Genomic DNA, 13,102 nt, shown 5'->3' with positions numbered 1-13,102 from the left:
GAAATATTCAGCTCATTTAACATAGACGAAGATAATAAAGAATGAGATCCAATTCATAAAATCTTTAGAACTTTGCAATACTGATCTTTTACTATATAACTTCCTAACATTACAAAAGGCGTTCGACGTTTATACCGAACTCATACTGTCTGATACAATAACGAATATCAGATATCGTGAATCAAATAGCTAAGTGAAATACATCGACGGTAAATAATAAATATTTGATCAAGGTTTTCTTGTGTAAATTTCGTAATATGTATACCTTTGTCGTTTTAACGATACAAAACTCAATGGTGAACACCTAATCTTAACGTTTTGTTTAAAACATTTTATAAATTGAATTTTTTTTTTTGTTATAGTTCCAAAGTAATATCAAATTAACTCATTTAATCAACCAATATATATACATATATATATATATATATATTTCTATTTTATCGATTTGGTCGACATCACGGAGTTATTTTCGCTGTATTTGGGCGACGGGAATTTTTGGGCCACATTTTGTTGTCGCTCAAATAGTTTGGGCTCTATTTTCTACATAAATCCCTCAAGCAAAAAGTCTGAAACTTTTCGTCATTTTCAACATTACCCTCAACTATCACCACATAATGTTGGATTTGAAATTCAAGCAAAAAAACTCTGGTTTTTGCCGACAGTTTCTAGGCCTAGCTATATCCCGTTTTGCTATTTTTGCTAAATTGTGGCTACAAAAATAAATCATGATTTTCTCTTTTCTAACCCGGTTATCTTTTGGCCAGAATTGGAGGATTAACAAGAAAAATTTTTCGCTATCGTATGGTATTCCAATAATTCACCGGAAACTTATCTGGGACCTGCGACACTGCTATGGTATATTTCACTCTGACAAAATGTGCAAATTGCAGACGAGACATATGACGTCATATATGGTCTGCGTCTGCTCTGTCAGGAGCGATGAGAGAAGTTGGTTTTAGTTATCGTTTTGAATCAAAGGCAATTCAGTTTGTACATAAGGATGCGGGACATGTTATTATGTAAAACAAAGGCTCTGAGATATTGTATGCAAAGAAATAGTTTGAGATGATGTTATCACTTTGAGTCTGCAAAGTATCTCGCTACCTAATTATGGAAGACATGAAAATATATGGAACAGACGTGATAGTCCTATCCAGTGCGACAGAATAGGATTTCGCAGTAAATGTAGTCTAGTCCAATATTTTTTTAAAAAAGGTAAACTTTATATTATTTTGTAAAATAAATTTATGTTTTGTTTTCCTAGTCACAGATTTGGGAAAAAACGAAGCTGACAGAAGATCATTGAACGTGTACGGAAGTTGTCAAAGATCAGGAAAAGGAAAACTTTCCAAGCAAACTCGAGAACATTAAAATAGAAAGTTTATAGTATATATATATAAGATAATTTTGAGTCATTTAAAAACATGTGGAAGGAAAACTGTTATTTGAAGAACAAAAGGTTCAATGAGGATAAGACAAGTGAGTATTGTCAGAAAAGCGTAAGGTCAATCTGGAAAAAGGTAGACACAGTAAATATGGGGAAAAAGACAAATTGGTTGCATCTCTAGAAATTTGTTTATAAGCCAGAACTATTGTACACTAGAAAAGGTTATCTATTACAATCCATGAATATAAATATAAGTTCATTAAAATTTCGGCAGGAGACGCACGCACCAATCGAATTTTGTAATCTGTGTATTGGGTTTCTCATGTCTTAAAATAGGACTGACGGGATTTTGAAACCCATGCCTATTTTGGCAAAAAAATAGGTTATTTTATAAAAATTCTTCTAAATACCTCCATAACGTTTCTGGATATTGAATGGATGACAACGGAATATTAGAAAAGTTTGATGCATGATATATAGCGGTTATTGTAATATATATTCTTGATTACTATGTACTTTTCGCATGCAAATGTACTTTGTTCGAACACAATTTTTTGAAAATAAATCATGTGTGACCAGGTGTATACCACCGTGCTTATTTTAGCCGGAGATGTTAAAATACAACGCTGAGTTGAATTGTTTGTCGGTCAATGGTACAAAACAGTCACTATAAACTGCATGGTCAGCGTAGGTCATTTTGCTGTTACCGATTTTGAAAGACTGATCTTGGGGTGGGGGGTGGTCATGAGACGTTATAACAGTTGAAAAGCTGGATTGGTCGTGTAAAGCTGGGCGATTTTACTTCTATATAAAGCAACGATCTGCATTGCGTTGCTAACAATATTGCCATATCACCTTTATTGAACCTATCAAGAAATGCGCAGATACGTTTTAATATTACTCCTACGCCCCTCTCTTTGAAGTCCCAGATGAGCGATTTCATAAAATTACAAAGAGGGTAAGATTTGGGTAAGTCCCTGCACCCTTGGCACAAATAGAAATAGCTACTATGACTTCAAGTTTACTGGTGACGCGGTTTATTATTATTTTTTTTTTTATATTCAACTTATTATCCAGTATACTTGCGTGAATAACATACGGATCATCCGTACAACGGCAATTTTCGTATTTTGCGAAATTTTTTATATTAATTTATGACATCATATCACATGAACATCTCTGCTATGACGCCAAAATTAATTTCACTCAAAAAAACCGTATGACGTCACTATAATTTTTCACATTGTCGGAAATACATAATACTAATTACATTAACTGGTGTCACTAATTTCCGACTATCAAATAAGCAAATGAGTTATGTTAACCTCTTGTACATTGTTGGCTATTTTGGACGCATCTCACTCGGAAAAATACATTATCTGAAAATCGGAAATCGAACACTGCGCAGTTGAAATTCAAATTACAAAGAGCTAATTAGCCCTAAAATCTATTTTAACGAACAGTGGCATATTTGAAACATCTGTGATCCTTTTAGCAACAGTATTCCTAATTAACAAATGGGATACAAATTGTTACTTAGATTAGCGGAAATGTAGGAATTAGAAAAACTTTCCATATCGGAAGTCTAGGTCGCTCATGCCGATGCCGGGTTATTTCGTTTTCCACTATTATTCCCTTTATTCTCCAGTTTTAATTATATGATTAAGCACGGTCATCACAACACAAAACATTGAATTTAATGGGAAACGTTCTTTGCTTTACTAGACCGAGCAATTGGATTTAATTCTGCGGGAATTTGAGTTTTCATACATCGCCGATTCTTCTTCTCGTTTCCGAAATGATCACTATATTTATTTAAAAAATGGTTAATTATTCAGGTGATGGTTTAATTTAATGATGTGAAGTACCATAATACTAGGTAGAGTTAAAACTTGCTCATATAAATGCTTTTGATTGTTAATACAACATATTATCGCCAGAAAACTTAACAATTACGGCGAAAATTGCGTTTTTGACAACATCGCCATAAAGGAGCGATATTTTCGATATTTTTGCCTAAAGTTGATGAAAAGCACGTGCAATGCACTTATTATATTCAAATATATTTGAATACAACAAAAAAAACGACATCGAAGGCGAAAAATTAAAATAATCGATGAAACCCTAGTAACGACGATATGCTATCATATGTTTCCGAACTGCATTTATTTGGAAATTTCAAAATTTCGAATTATTTTTCTAGCCATCCAATATCATTGAACAATATATCGCCGAATGCGTCTTTAAAATACCAACTGAACGGTATTAACATTTTTGTTTTTTATTAATTATATCAAAAGTTATAACCAAAAAACGATACAAAAAAAATAAATTTTGAACCCAACTTTCTCGAAAACTATTAAACGAATTTTAATTATAAAACTATTTTTAGTTTTGTTTTAATGAAAATCTATCCAAATATATATTAAAATTTTCAATACAACTACGATAGAACAAATTTTCAATTTTGGGGTCAAATGACAAATAATTAATTTAAACCACTCCCTGAAAAGATAAATACAAAACTTCCGCATAGACTAGTGAAAAAATTTTCAAATTTGACCTAAAATTCGCTGATTTATATGTGTTCGAATTTTAACTCGTGATTTCGTAAATTTCAGCAATATGTCACATCTCAGACAATCCAATTTATGAAATTATGGAAGTTTTGTCATCTGCTATCTAGAATCCACTATGAACAACTTTCAAATATCGCCATTAAATCTATTTTCAGGTTACACTTTGGCCTACGTAGATGCACAATATATATATATACAGTATACAGTATATACACAATTACTCTTTATACTTTCGTGTGAGGGCATGGAGAATTGAAGATACAGGCAGTCAGAACGAGTGGGCAATTCGCAACAATATCGTTCAGCGAGCGATCAACCTTGACGTCAAAATAACAACATATCACGCTGTAAATAGGGCAAGGCGACAAGCCTCAGGCACACCTTAAAACATCCAAAACCACTGTTTTCGGCTATATCATGGTACGATTGTAACTGGTGTTTAATTTACCTTGCAAGCAAAGCATTTAGCCGTAGCTGTGAACGTTTTTAATGAAGGACAATGATTAAATAGCCAATGATTATATCTATTCCATGCGGTGTCGACCATATCCAATAATGTTCTTCATTTCCGCAAATAGGCCAAAACACGCAGTCCCTCGGAATTGGGCGACGACGATTGTGCACCAACTCGACTATATTTTAAACAAACTGTATTACTTGCGTGAAATTTTGTCAAAACATTTCCCACTGAAAACCACCAAAATTAACGCTGTGAGTAGCTCACTATATGCCACAGAAAACGAGTGGCCCAAATGCAGCAAAAAATAGTATGTAACCTCAATGCAGCAAATATATATATATATATATACCTACTTTGAAAATACGAAACACTATCATATCTAAAGGATGAAAAATATGTTAACCTTAAATAGGTTTAATGACTAAATCGTGCTGAATATCCAAATGAGATTTTGTTAAATTTCTGCTCAAGCTATCCAAGGATACTATTACAAATTCTCCTTTTCGTCGATTGATTTGAAAAATGCATATAAATATTTTTCAAGCTCTTTATCGCCACCGTGCGCATTTGCGTATTCAGATGACTGGCAATTATTTAAATAAAATCAGAAGAGAACCCTTATTAATATTTCACATGATGATATGTCTCACATGTTGATACTAGCATGAATTATCACTAAAATATTTCTTATAGTACATATTTTATTTTTTGGGTTCCATTGTTACCCTCAAGTACACCAGAGAATAAAATATTGCACAGTTAACAATGATTTTAGATCTCAAAGAACTTACTTTGTTATACAATGAATTTTTCTACAATATGTTGAATGTGAATACACAGGCAAAAATAGCATCATCTGTGTTGTAATTATGAATCTAAATGTGTCACAATCCACTGCATTTGTAATTCCAAATATGCAAAAAAATAATTCCCAAATAGAGTTTATAATACGTAATACGTATGTCAAAAGTTTGTTCTCATTGCGTATAACGCATTTTGAGGAGGTCTTACGGGCTGCAGTCGGGAAACCCTTAATGTGATCAAAATACTGCGATAGAGCAGTGCTCCGCAACCGGTGTGCCGTGGCGCACCGGTGTGCTGCGAGACGATGCCAGGTGTGCCGCACAGGAATTGCAACTTTTCTCTTCTTTTTACGAATTATTTTTTATCTTTTGTTGATTTTGTGTTAGTTTTCCATTCTACTCTACTAATGTAAAGTTAACCTGCTTTTACGTTAGCTTGAGCGACACCAATACAAATTCCTGACACCCCCGAACTGTGCATTTGTGACCGTGGAGCCTATTGTCGAGGCTAAAACATAGCACGTGTAGTATATATAGTCGAATATAAATAAAGTGTGAGTTTGCCGAATCAGTGCCCAGTGGTCTTTGATTAAAAAGTCAAGGAACGCTAAAGTTTAGCAAAATGGATAAATTTTTAAAAAGAACTGCTGATACTGAGCAACATATTGTACCTAGCACAAGCTACGTTGGAAAAAAAAGAACTTGTCAAAGGGAAATACAGGGAAAAAATATGAATTTTCTTGCTGTGGTAACGGAGATGCTCCAAAACCAGTCTGGGTTATTTGGGGGGAGCAACATTCAAATGAAGCAATATTTCCGAGTAAACTTATGCGCCACTTAAATACAAAACATGCCGGTCATGCAGTCAAGAATATAAATTATTTCCAGCGGTTGTTAAGTCAAAAAAAGAAGCAAGAGTGCTCTGTGAAGTCGTCGTTTAAAGCCTCCGAAAATACATTAGAAGCTAGTTATCGTGTTGCAAAATTGATTGCGCGTCAAGTAATGATCCTAATATAGAGCGATTGTGCTCATTAAAACAACCACAAATCTCTCATTGTTATAAGAACATAAAACAAAGTTACACCTTGTATTTTTCGTTTGTTGTGGTGTGCCGTCAAATTTGACAAGTTTTATAAGTGTGCCGCAAGTTAAAAAAAAAGTTGCGGAGCACCCAATTAAAGTTTATAATACGTAATACGTATGTCAAAAGTTTGTTCCCATTGCGTATAACGCATTTTGAAGAGGCTATACGGGCTGCAGTCGGGAAACCCCTAATGTGAGCAAACTTCTGCGATAGAGCACAAACGAAATACCGAAACAATTTATTATTTCTTGCTTTTCTACTTCAGATCTGCGTTTTGTCACTGCTGCCACCTGCACCTTCTCATCACGCTTACAGTTATATGAAAGTAGTAGGCAACTAATAAAGCATTGTTCGTACTTGGAAAAAATAGTTTTAATGGGATGTTTTTATGTAAGTAAACTCAGAATGAAAATACACCAAATTTTTTTTCTTAACTGCAAAATGAATAATTTGATTCAAAATACTGTTCACAATTTGGTAAATTATAAATGATTTACAAAATTTTTTTAGGAAATTAAAGAACAAATATTGTAGTATTAACAAAAATGATATGTCATGGAAGTTTCAATTTTAAAGAGCTCAATTATTTTACTGACCGATTAGAGCGTTTATATCAACATTTGCTATGACAAAAAATTTTAAAACATTTTTATGCAAAGTAGGATTTGCTCGAATGGCGCTCTGGTGGAGTCATTAAAGTGAGTTTCGGAGATATTAAAGAGTATTATTTGGAATCTCTCACCGACTTATGGAATTATATCACTAATTTCAGCTGTTAAATTCGAAGCAGGCATTCGCATCCTCATAACAAGCGAAACCTCATATAATTGTATTTGTTCAAAGTTTTTATGTATCAGTATATTTTTCTCTGAACGTTATGACTGGGATTCGTCAACTTCCCTTATAATAGCGTTTTACTACGATACGTTTAACATCTTGTTGGCATCTTGGCATCTAACATCTTTCAATCATAACGGTCTCGAGACTTAAACTTGTCAACAAATTGTTTCATATTGACGGTTTACTATGATTATTCTTTTGTTTAAGTCTCTGTTTTACAAGTTTTAATGATAACCTACTGAAATCTAATGAGAATTGAGTCTATATTAGAATGGAAGATTGTATCACGAGAGATCGCAGGAATATTATCGCGATGACCCATAATAACCTACCGTTTAACTATGCACAATCTGGAGTTATCAAAGTAAAATTAGCAGTCTTTCAATCGACTGTATGTCACAGTGTTCAAGATTAAATACAATTCAACGTTCTAACTAGTTAGAACTAACCAGTTCATATAATGAAATGCCATATTTATAATGAAGACTACAATTAATTACAACCTATCCCACTTGTACTCTACTATGCTAAATATTCAATATAAGCTGGCGCTTACAGTAGTTGCAAAGCATTCTCCTATAACAGGGATCTTTTATTATAACCTTATATCGAATTTCATTCACTTCTGTGAAGTTCGTATATTCTTTCAGGGTAAATATTTGACATTACCACGATACCATGCATCACCAGGATATTGAATTTTCAACAAAACATAAATTTAAGGCTTTTTTTGCATACTCTAGGCATTTTTCGTCAAACTCGACCATAGAACAGAATGTAAAATTCGAGAATGTTTGAAATTTGAATTACTGAACTGTTATCGGATACAAATAATAAAGTATCCGTCCAATAGTTACTTTATTTCTAGAAAGATAAATACTTGGAAGGAAATTATAACATTAAAAAAATATAAAAATCCCCATAAGCGTTATTATTAAAATATTCTTATATTGAAAAAAAAAATATATCCAATTATTGAAGGATATTTTATTTATTTATCCATACCATCCATTTTCATAAACCACAAGATTTTTTGTAATTGTGCATAATTTATACAGCTAATGAGAAGAAATATAACACACATCATTGCATAAATTAATGCCGACCAATAAGCAAAATTCAACGTTCTTTATACAAAATTTGTAATTTAAAATTGAATCTCATTTTAACAAAATTTTTGTTATTTTGTTTTCTGAGATTTCCTCATATTTAAAGTTCCTCAAGCAAATGTATGCTAACACAAAGATTGTTCAAGTGAACCTCATAAAATATATGATTGTCTTCTATAAGTTTCAGCAACTTATTAAAATTATCAAAAGAACTTCAAGCATCATCCGAATCCTTATTCTGCAAAACAACATTTTCATATCCAACCCCAGGTATTGTAGAATATATATGTTGCTGATCTATGAAGATAAATTTTGTTGTTAGTGTTTTGTAACAGTTTTGTAAACTTATATGATTTTCGAGGCGTTAAATATGAACAAATATGGTTTGGAATTTTTATAATTGTGTATAAATATGATTCAAATTTTTTTGTGGATTCATTGGCTCTTACGCTATGGCATCGTTGAATAAAAATTAATTTTATTTAATATTTTTAGTTTAGTAATGAAATTAATTTCAAAAGACTATGACAAACAATTCCCCTCATTTACACATAAATAGTGGAATCGTACATAATGCTTTGTCTGAATACCAAAATGTTCGATTCGACCCCACCCACATTGTCGAATCCACAAAGTTCATAGAAACGGGATGTCGTTTTTTCATATTCCTTAACTACATTAATCCAAATATATACAAAACATGTTTATATCATACCTATATCCTTATCATTTACTGGTGATATATCAGGATTTCCAGCTGATTGATAACCCGTAGTTTCATAAAGGTCGGTATGATCCCTTGAGGTGCTCTTTGAACTTAGCGACGATTCTCTATTTTCAGATTGATGTCGACGCTTCGTGTAAAAAATTGCGCCAACCACTAGAGTAGCTAGAGCAATTATACCAACCACAACACCAGCTATCCATGTCATATCTGTTAAAAATAAAATAAATGTTACATTTATTTATATTTAGTATAAAAGCAACTAATTAATATTAGATTGAATAAGTAAATGAAAAAGGGTTTTATAAATATTTTATTGTGAGAATTTAGTCAATGGTACCGGTTTCTGGATTGGAACTTCCATTCTCGAATTCTTCTATAGAGCTTTGTTGAAACAATACCGTTTCTTCTTCATTTGGACTTGTTGTTACAACGTAAGTACTGAAATAGAAATTGAATGAACTATTTTTATCTCTCTATGCTGGCTCATGTCGTTTGTGTACATATTTCTTAATTAGATTATTAATAGGCAATTTTACTTATTCACTAGCATACGCTTCATCTGCATCTGTTAATGTATAAGCCATCGGAATGCTTATCGATATATATAGCATTACCTGTAGCTATTCCCAATTACAAGCTGCCAGTTCTTTGCGTCGTAATGATTAATGCTATTTTTTGCGCTCTTGTCTGTGACATCACAGCCACTGGTAATTTCGTCGCCAAGTTTCACAGTTATGGATGTTTCAGAAAATTCATATCTGGATAACAACAAGAGAGCTGTGCTATAATACATGGACCTGAAGTACAAAACGCTGTAATGCGAGTATGCAATCGAACACAGTAGACTAACAGTACCAGCCGTGAGAATGTCACATAAACGTGTTCCCATGGTTAAAAATTAAACAGTGGATTTTTGGATGAAATATCAGATCTCACAGAAACATTTAGGAAAACTACAAGTAATAACCTTTGAGACAAAAACAATTTTTCCCTGCGAAAAGTTGATTGATCCAGTAGCTGAAGGGAAAAGCGATTATTCTATCCAGACGAAGAATAAACATGCTAACAACAAGAGAAACAACAACAACAATATAATATCAAAACTACTCATAGGTCCACTTTGTGTCCAAATGATGGTTAAGGATTTAGACACATGCATGATTGATCATTGATTCTAGAATTAAATTTAAAAATGAAGTATATTAGGACTAAATCATGACATTTTGGAAATCATGATTTTAAAATATGTAGAAGCAATCTACCACATTCTAAGACAAACCTTTTCATAGCGACAGCCAAATATTCTTTCCCATTGGGAGTTTCATCTGTCAATGCTTCCGATGACACTTTTCGTAGTTTAACAATATCGAATAAATCATTGTTATCAATGGGTCCATTTTTGACAACCACGAATACGCAACTGAATTTGTTTTAAATATTTCATTATCATAACCGTGAAATAAATAAATTATGTAACTTCTATTTTCTCTATATGTCCTCACTATACAAATTTTAACTTTAACATAGTAGACCGATATAGAAGATCTAGCAGATTGAAATTCACCTACCTTATAGGCCCGTTATCTTCATTTGGTAAAACTATTTCCAGATCCCTAGTTGAACCTGGCGATTCATCAATTATATTTGGCTCTTCAATATAATCGGGAGCTGAAACAATTACCAATTTTACCGAGTGAGTATTTACTTAAAAGTAGTTGAAACAAATATTTAGTTTAAATTATGAGTACTAATTTAAAAATATATAATCGATAGTAAAACTTATTATTACGGGAATTAAAATTCTTCATTCGTACCTTCACTATCAGTAATGCATTCGCCTGTTGCGATTGTTTTAGGACCAGATCCAGCACATGAAACAGCTGAGACATCAAAGTTGTAAATGCGGTTTGGCTCCGTCTTCAGATTATATGTTAATTTGGGCGGATTAACTGAAACTTCCCCATGTATTGTTGTGATGTCAGAACTGGGCGGTTTTCGTACAAATGTTGTCTGATAATTCATCTATTATAAATGAAAATATCTGTTCGCCTTACACCTTTACCAAAAAAAAATATAAAATTTATATTTCATCAAGTATCGGACGTAATATGGAATTATATAAATAGAATGTAAATATGATTGATATATAGGAAATTTTAAACATTTTGCACAAAAATTTCTTGTATGTAATTTATTTCTCATTTTTTCGATAAAGTGACGTCAAAATGTAAAATCCTATTCATAATTATCTTTAACATAAATCAATAATAACTAATGCTAACCTGGAACATTTCAACATCTTCCTCTGATATGGTTTCAGGCCAAGTCCAAGTAACTTCACAATAATTAGTTTCGTAATTTTGTGAAACTGTTGCTGTGAGTATCTTTCCAGGTAAACCAATTCCTGTGGTGGCGGTTGCGTTATCGCTTAGTTCTGCGATACAGTTTGTCGGGCAAGCAGTTATCTGAAAAAACAAATGAATACTTGTTCTTCTGTATACGTTTTTTATGTCAGTTAAAAATATATATATTTAAAGTAATCAGCAATGGAACTTTGTTAGCATTCTACTGTATTTCATACCTTAATATCGTATTGTGAATCTGGATACAAATTTTCGATGATCAAATTTTGCACATGAATATCACTTGGAGCAATTTCACCAGAATTATGCCATTCTTCGAATGAATTCAAGAGTGTTATTTGATATCTGTAATAAATTAAGCATCTTTGTATGACTAGTTTAACTTACAGGGTGTCTCAAAAGTAAGTATACAATTTTAATTTGGATTTGCTTTTCAGGTACTCATCATAGAAGGTTCATTTCTTCAGACAACAAAGTATGCTTAGGAGTAAAATTTAAGTATTTTTTGTATTTTACTCAACCCACAGAATGAGAAAAAGATTAACCAGGAAATGCGGTGAAAATTTGCTGTTTGGCAAGGAGCATATAAATCAGTAAGGTAAACTCAGTGCCTCTTCAACGGGGTTTTGAAATTAATTCGGCTTCTACGCGAGGAACATTTTATGCAATTCATCGTAAATTTATGAAAACTGGATATGTAGTTGATGTACAAAGATCAGGAAGACCAAGGTGCGGATGCTCCGAGGAAAAACATTTAGAGCCGAATTAATTCCAAATAGGCGCTGAGTTTGCCTTACTGGATATATGCTTCGTGCCAAACAGCAATATTGCACCTCATTTTGGGGTTTACCTCTTCGTCATGGAAAATGCAAACAATACCTAAATTTTACTACTTATCCATACTATGTTTTTTGAAAAAATGAACGGTCTATGATGATGAGTAGCTGAAAAGCAAATCAAAATTAAAAGTGTTTACTTATTTTTGAGACATCCTGCAGTAGTTAAATATGTAAGGATACAAACTCAGTTGGTCTTGTATATGTTGAAACGAAGATAAAGTTTCGAAAGTATAAACAAAATTGTGTTGTATTCTGAAATTTGAATGAATGAAACTTTCCAGTACCACTTTGTAAAATTGAATATACAATGTATGAGGATTGAATAGGAAATATAATGTTTTGTTTAGTTTAGACATCAACGACAGTTTCAACCAAATACCGACTTACAAGTGTTTAATTGCAGTATGCGGCTTCCAAGTGACATTAATTTTCCCATCGTCTGTGCAAGGCTCTCCACAGGCACTGATAATTTTTGGTGTTTCAAATTCTGAAATATTTATACCGAAATTTGATGTGAAATACTTATTTAGCAAGATATGTAGGAGTATTTTGTTTGCTCTTGTTTGTCACACGGTATAAAGGCGATGTCTTTTTTTAAAACAGTGAATGCCCTAAAATTTTCTTCACTTATTAATTAGTTCTAATTATGTAAAACAGTAACATTTATTGCAAGTATTCGTACGAGAATCAAGTTCCTTAACACACTTAACTAAATTACTAGAACAATACTTACGGTCGTCAGAGCAAAAATCACCAAAATATCCTTCCGCACAGTCGCATTCAAAATATGGATGAATACCATGAGTAGATATACACCTTCCTCCATTTAGACACGGATTAGCATTGTGCTCGCAATAGTCTAAAAAGTAAGATCTCTTTGTGGGTGCATTACCTATTCAATTTGTGCGATT

At 32.6% G+C, this 13,102-nt stretch overlaps 1 protein-coding gene and 1 long non-coding RNA gene across 2 annotated transcripts; both read right to left on the bottom strand.

Moving 5' to 3' along the window:
- Window positions 1–9,305: 9,305 nt before the first annotated feature.
- LOC144419972 (receptor-type tyrosine-protein phosphatase-like) lies at window positions 9,306–11,011 on the bottom strand. Its single transcript, XM_078110258.1, has 5 exons — window positions 10,804–11,011; window positions 10,558–10,657; window positions 10,269–10,409; window positions 9,604–9,747; window positions 9,306–9,427 (listed from the first exon to the last, which is right to left on the bottom strand). Exons 1-5 carry the CDS (start codon window positions 11,009–11,011, stop codon window positions 9,313–9,315), a joined length of 708 nt encoding a protein of 235 aa, XP_077966384.1. The 3' UTR covers window positions 9,306–9,312.
- A 283-nt stretch (window positions 11,012–11,294) lies between these two features.
- On the bottom strand, window positions 11,295–13,045 carry LOC144411779 (uncharacterized). Its single transcript, XR_013468889.1, has 4 exons — window positions 12,925–13,045; window positions 12,579–12,678; window positions 11,571–11,697; window positions 11,295–11,454 (listed from the first exon to the last, which is right to left on the bottom strand). It is a non-coding gene; the product is annotated as an uncharacterized LOC144411779 (long non-coding RNA).
- Window positions 13,046–13,102: the final 57 nt, after the last annotated feature.

The sequence above is a fragment of the Styela clava genome, chromosome 2 (genome assembly GCF_964204865.1).
Source record: "Styela clava chromosome 2, kaStyClav1.hap1.2, whole genome shotgun sequence".
Classification (NCBI taxonomy): Eukaryota; Metazoa; Chordata; class Ascidiacea; order Stolidobranchia; family Styelidae; genus Styela; species Styela clava.
The sequence above is the reverse complement of the archived record's forward strand: the minus strand, read 5'-3'. Positions and strand labels throughout refer to the sequence as shown.

What these genes read in the sequence shown, in the direction of transcription:
- LOC144419972 (XM_078110258.1), bottom strand. Translation starts at nt 11,011, where the DNA reads ATGAATTATCAGACAACATTTGTACGAAAACCGCCCAGTTCTGACATC. An exon ending in ATGCATTACTGATAGTGAAG is followed by an intron (nt 10,658 to 10,803) that starts GTACGAATGAAG and finishes TAATTGTTTCAG; the next exon opens with CTCCCGATTATATTGAAGAG. An exon ending in GTAATTGGGAATAGCTACAG is followed by an intron (nt 9,428 to 9,603) that starts GTAATGCTATAT and finishes TTTCTATTTCAG; the next exon opens with TACTTACGTTGTAACAACAA.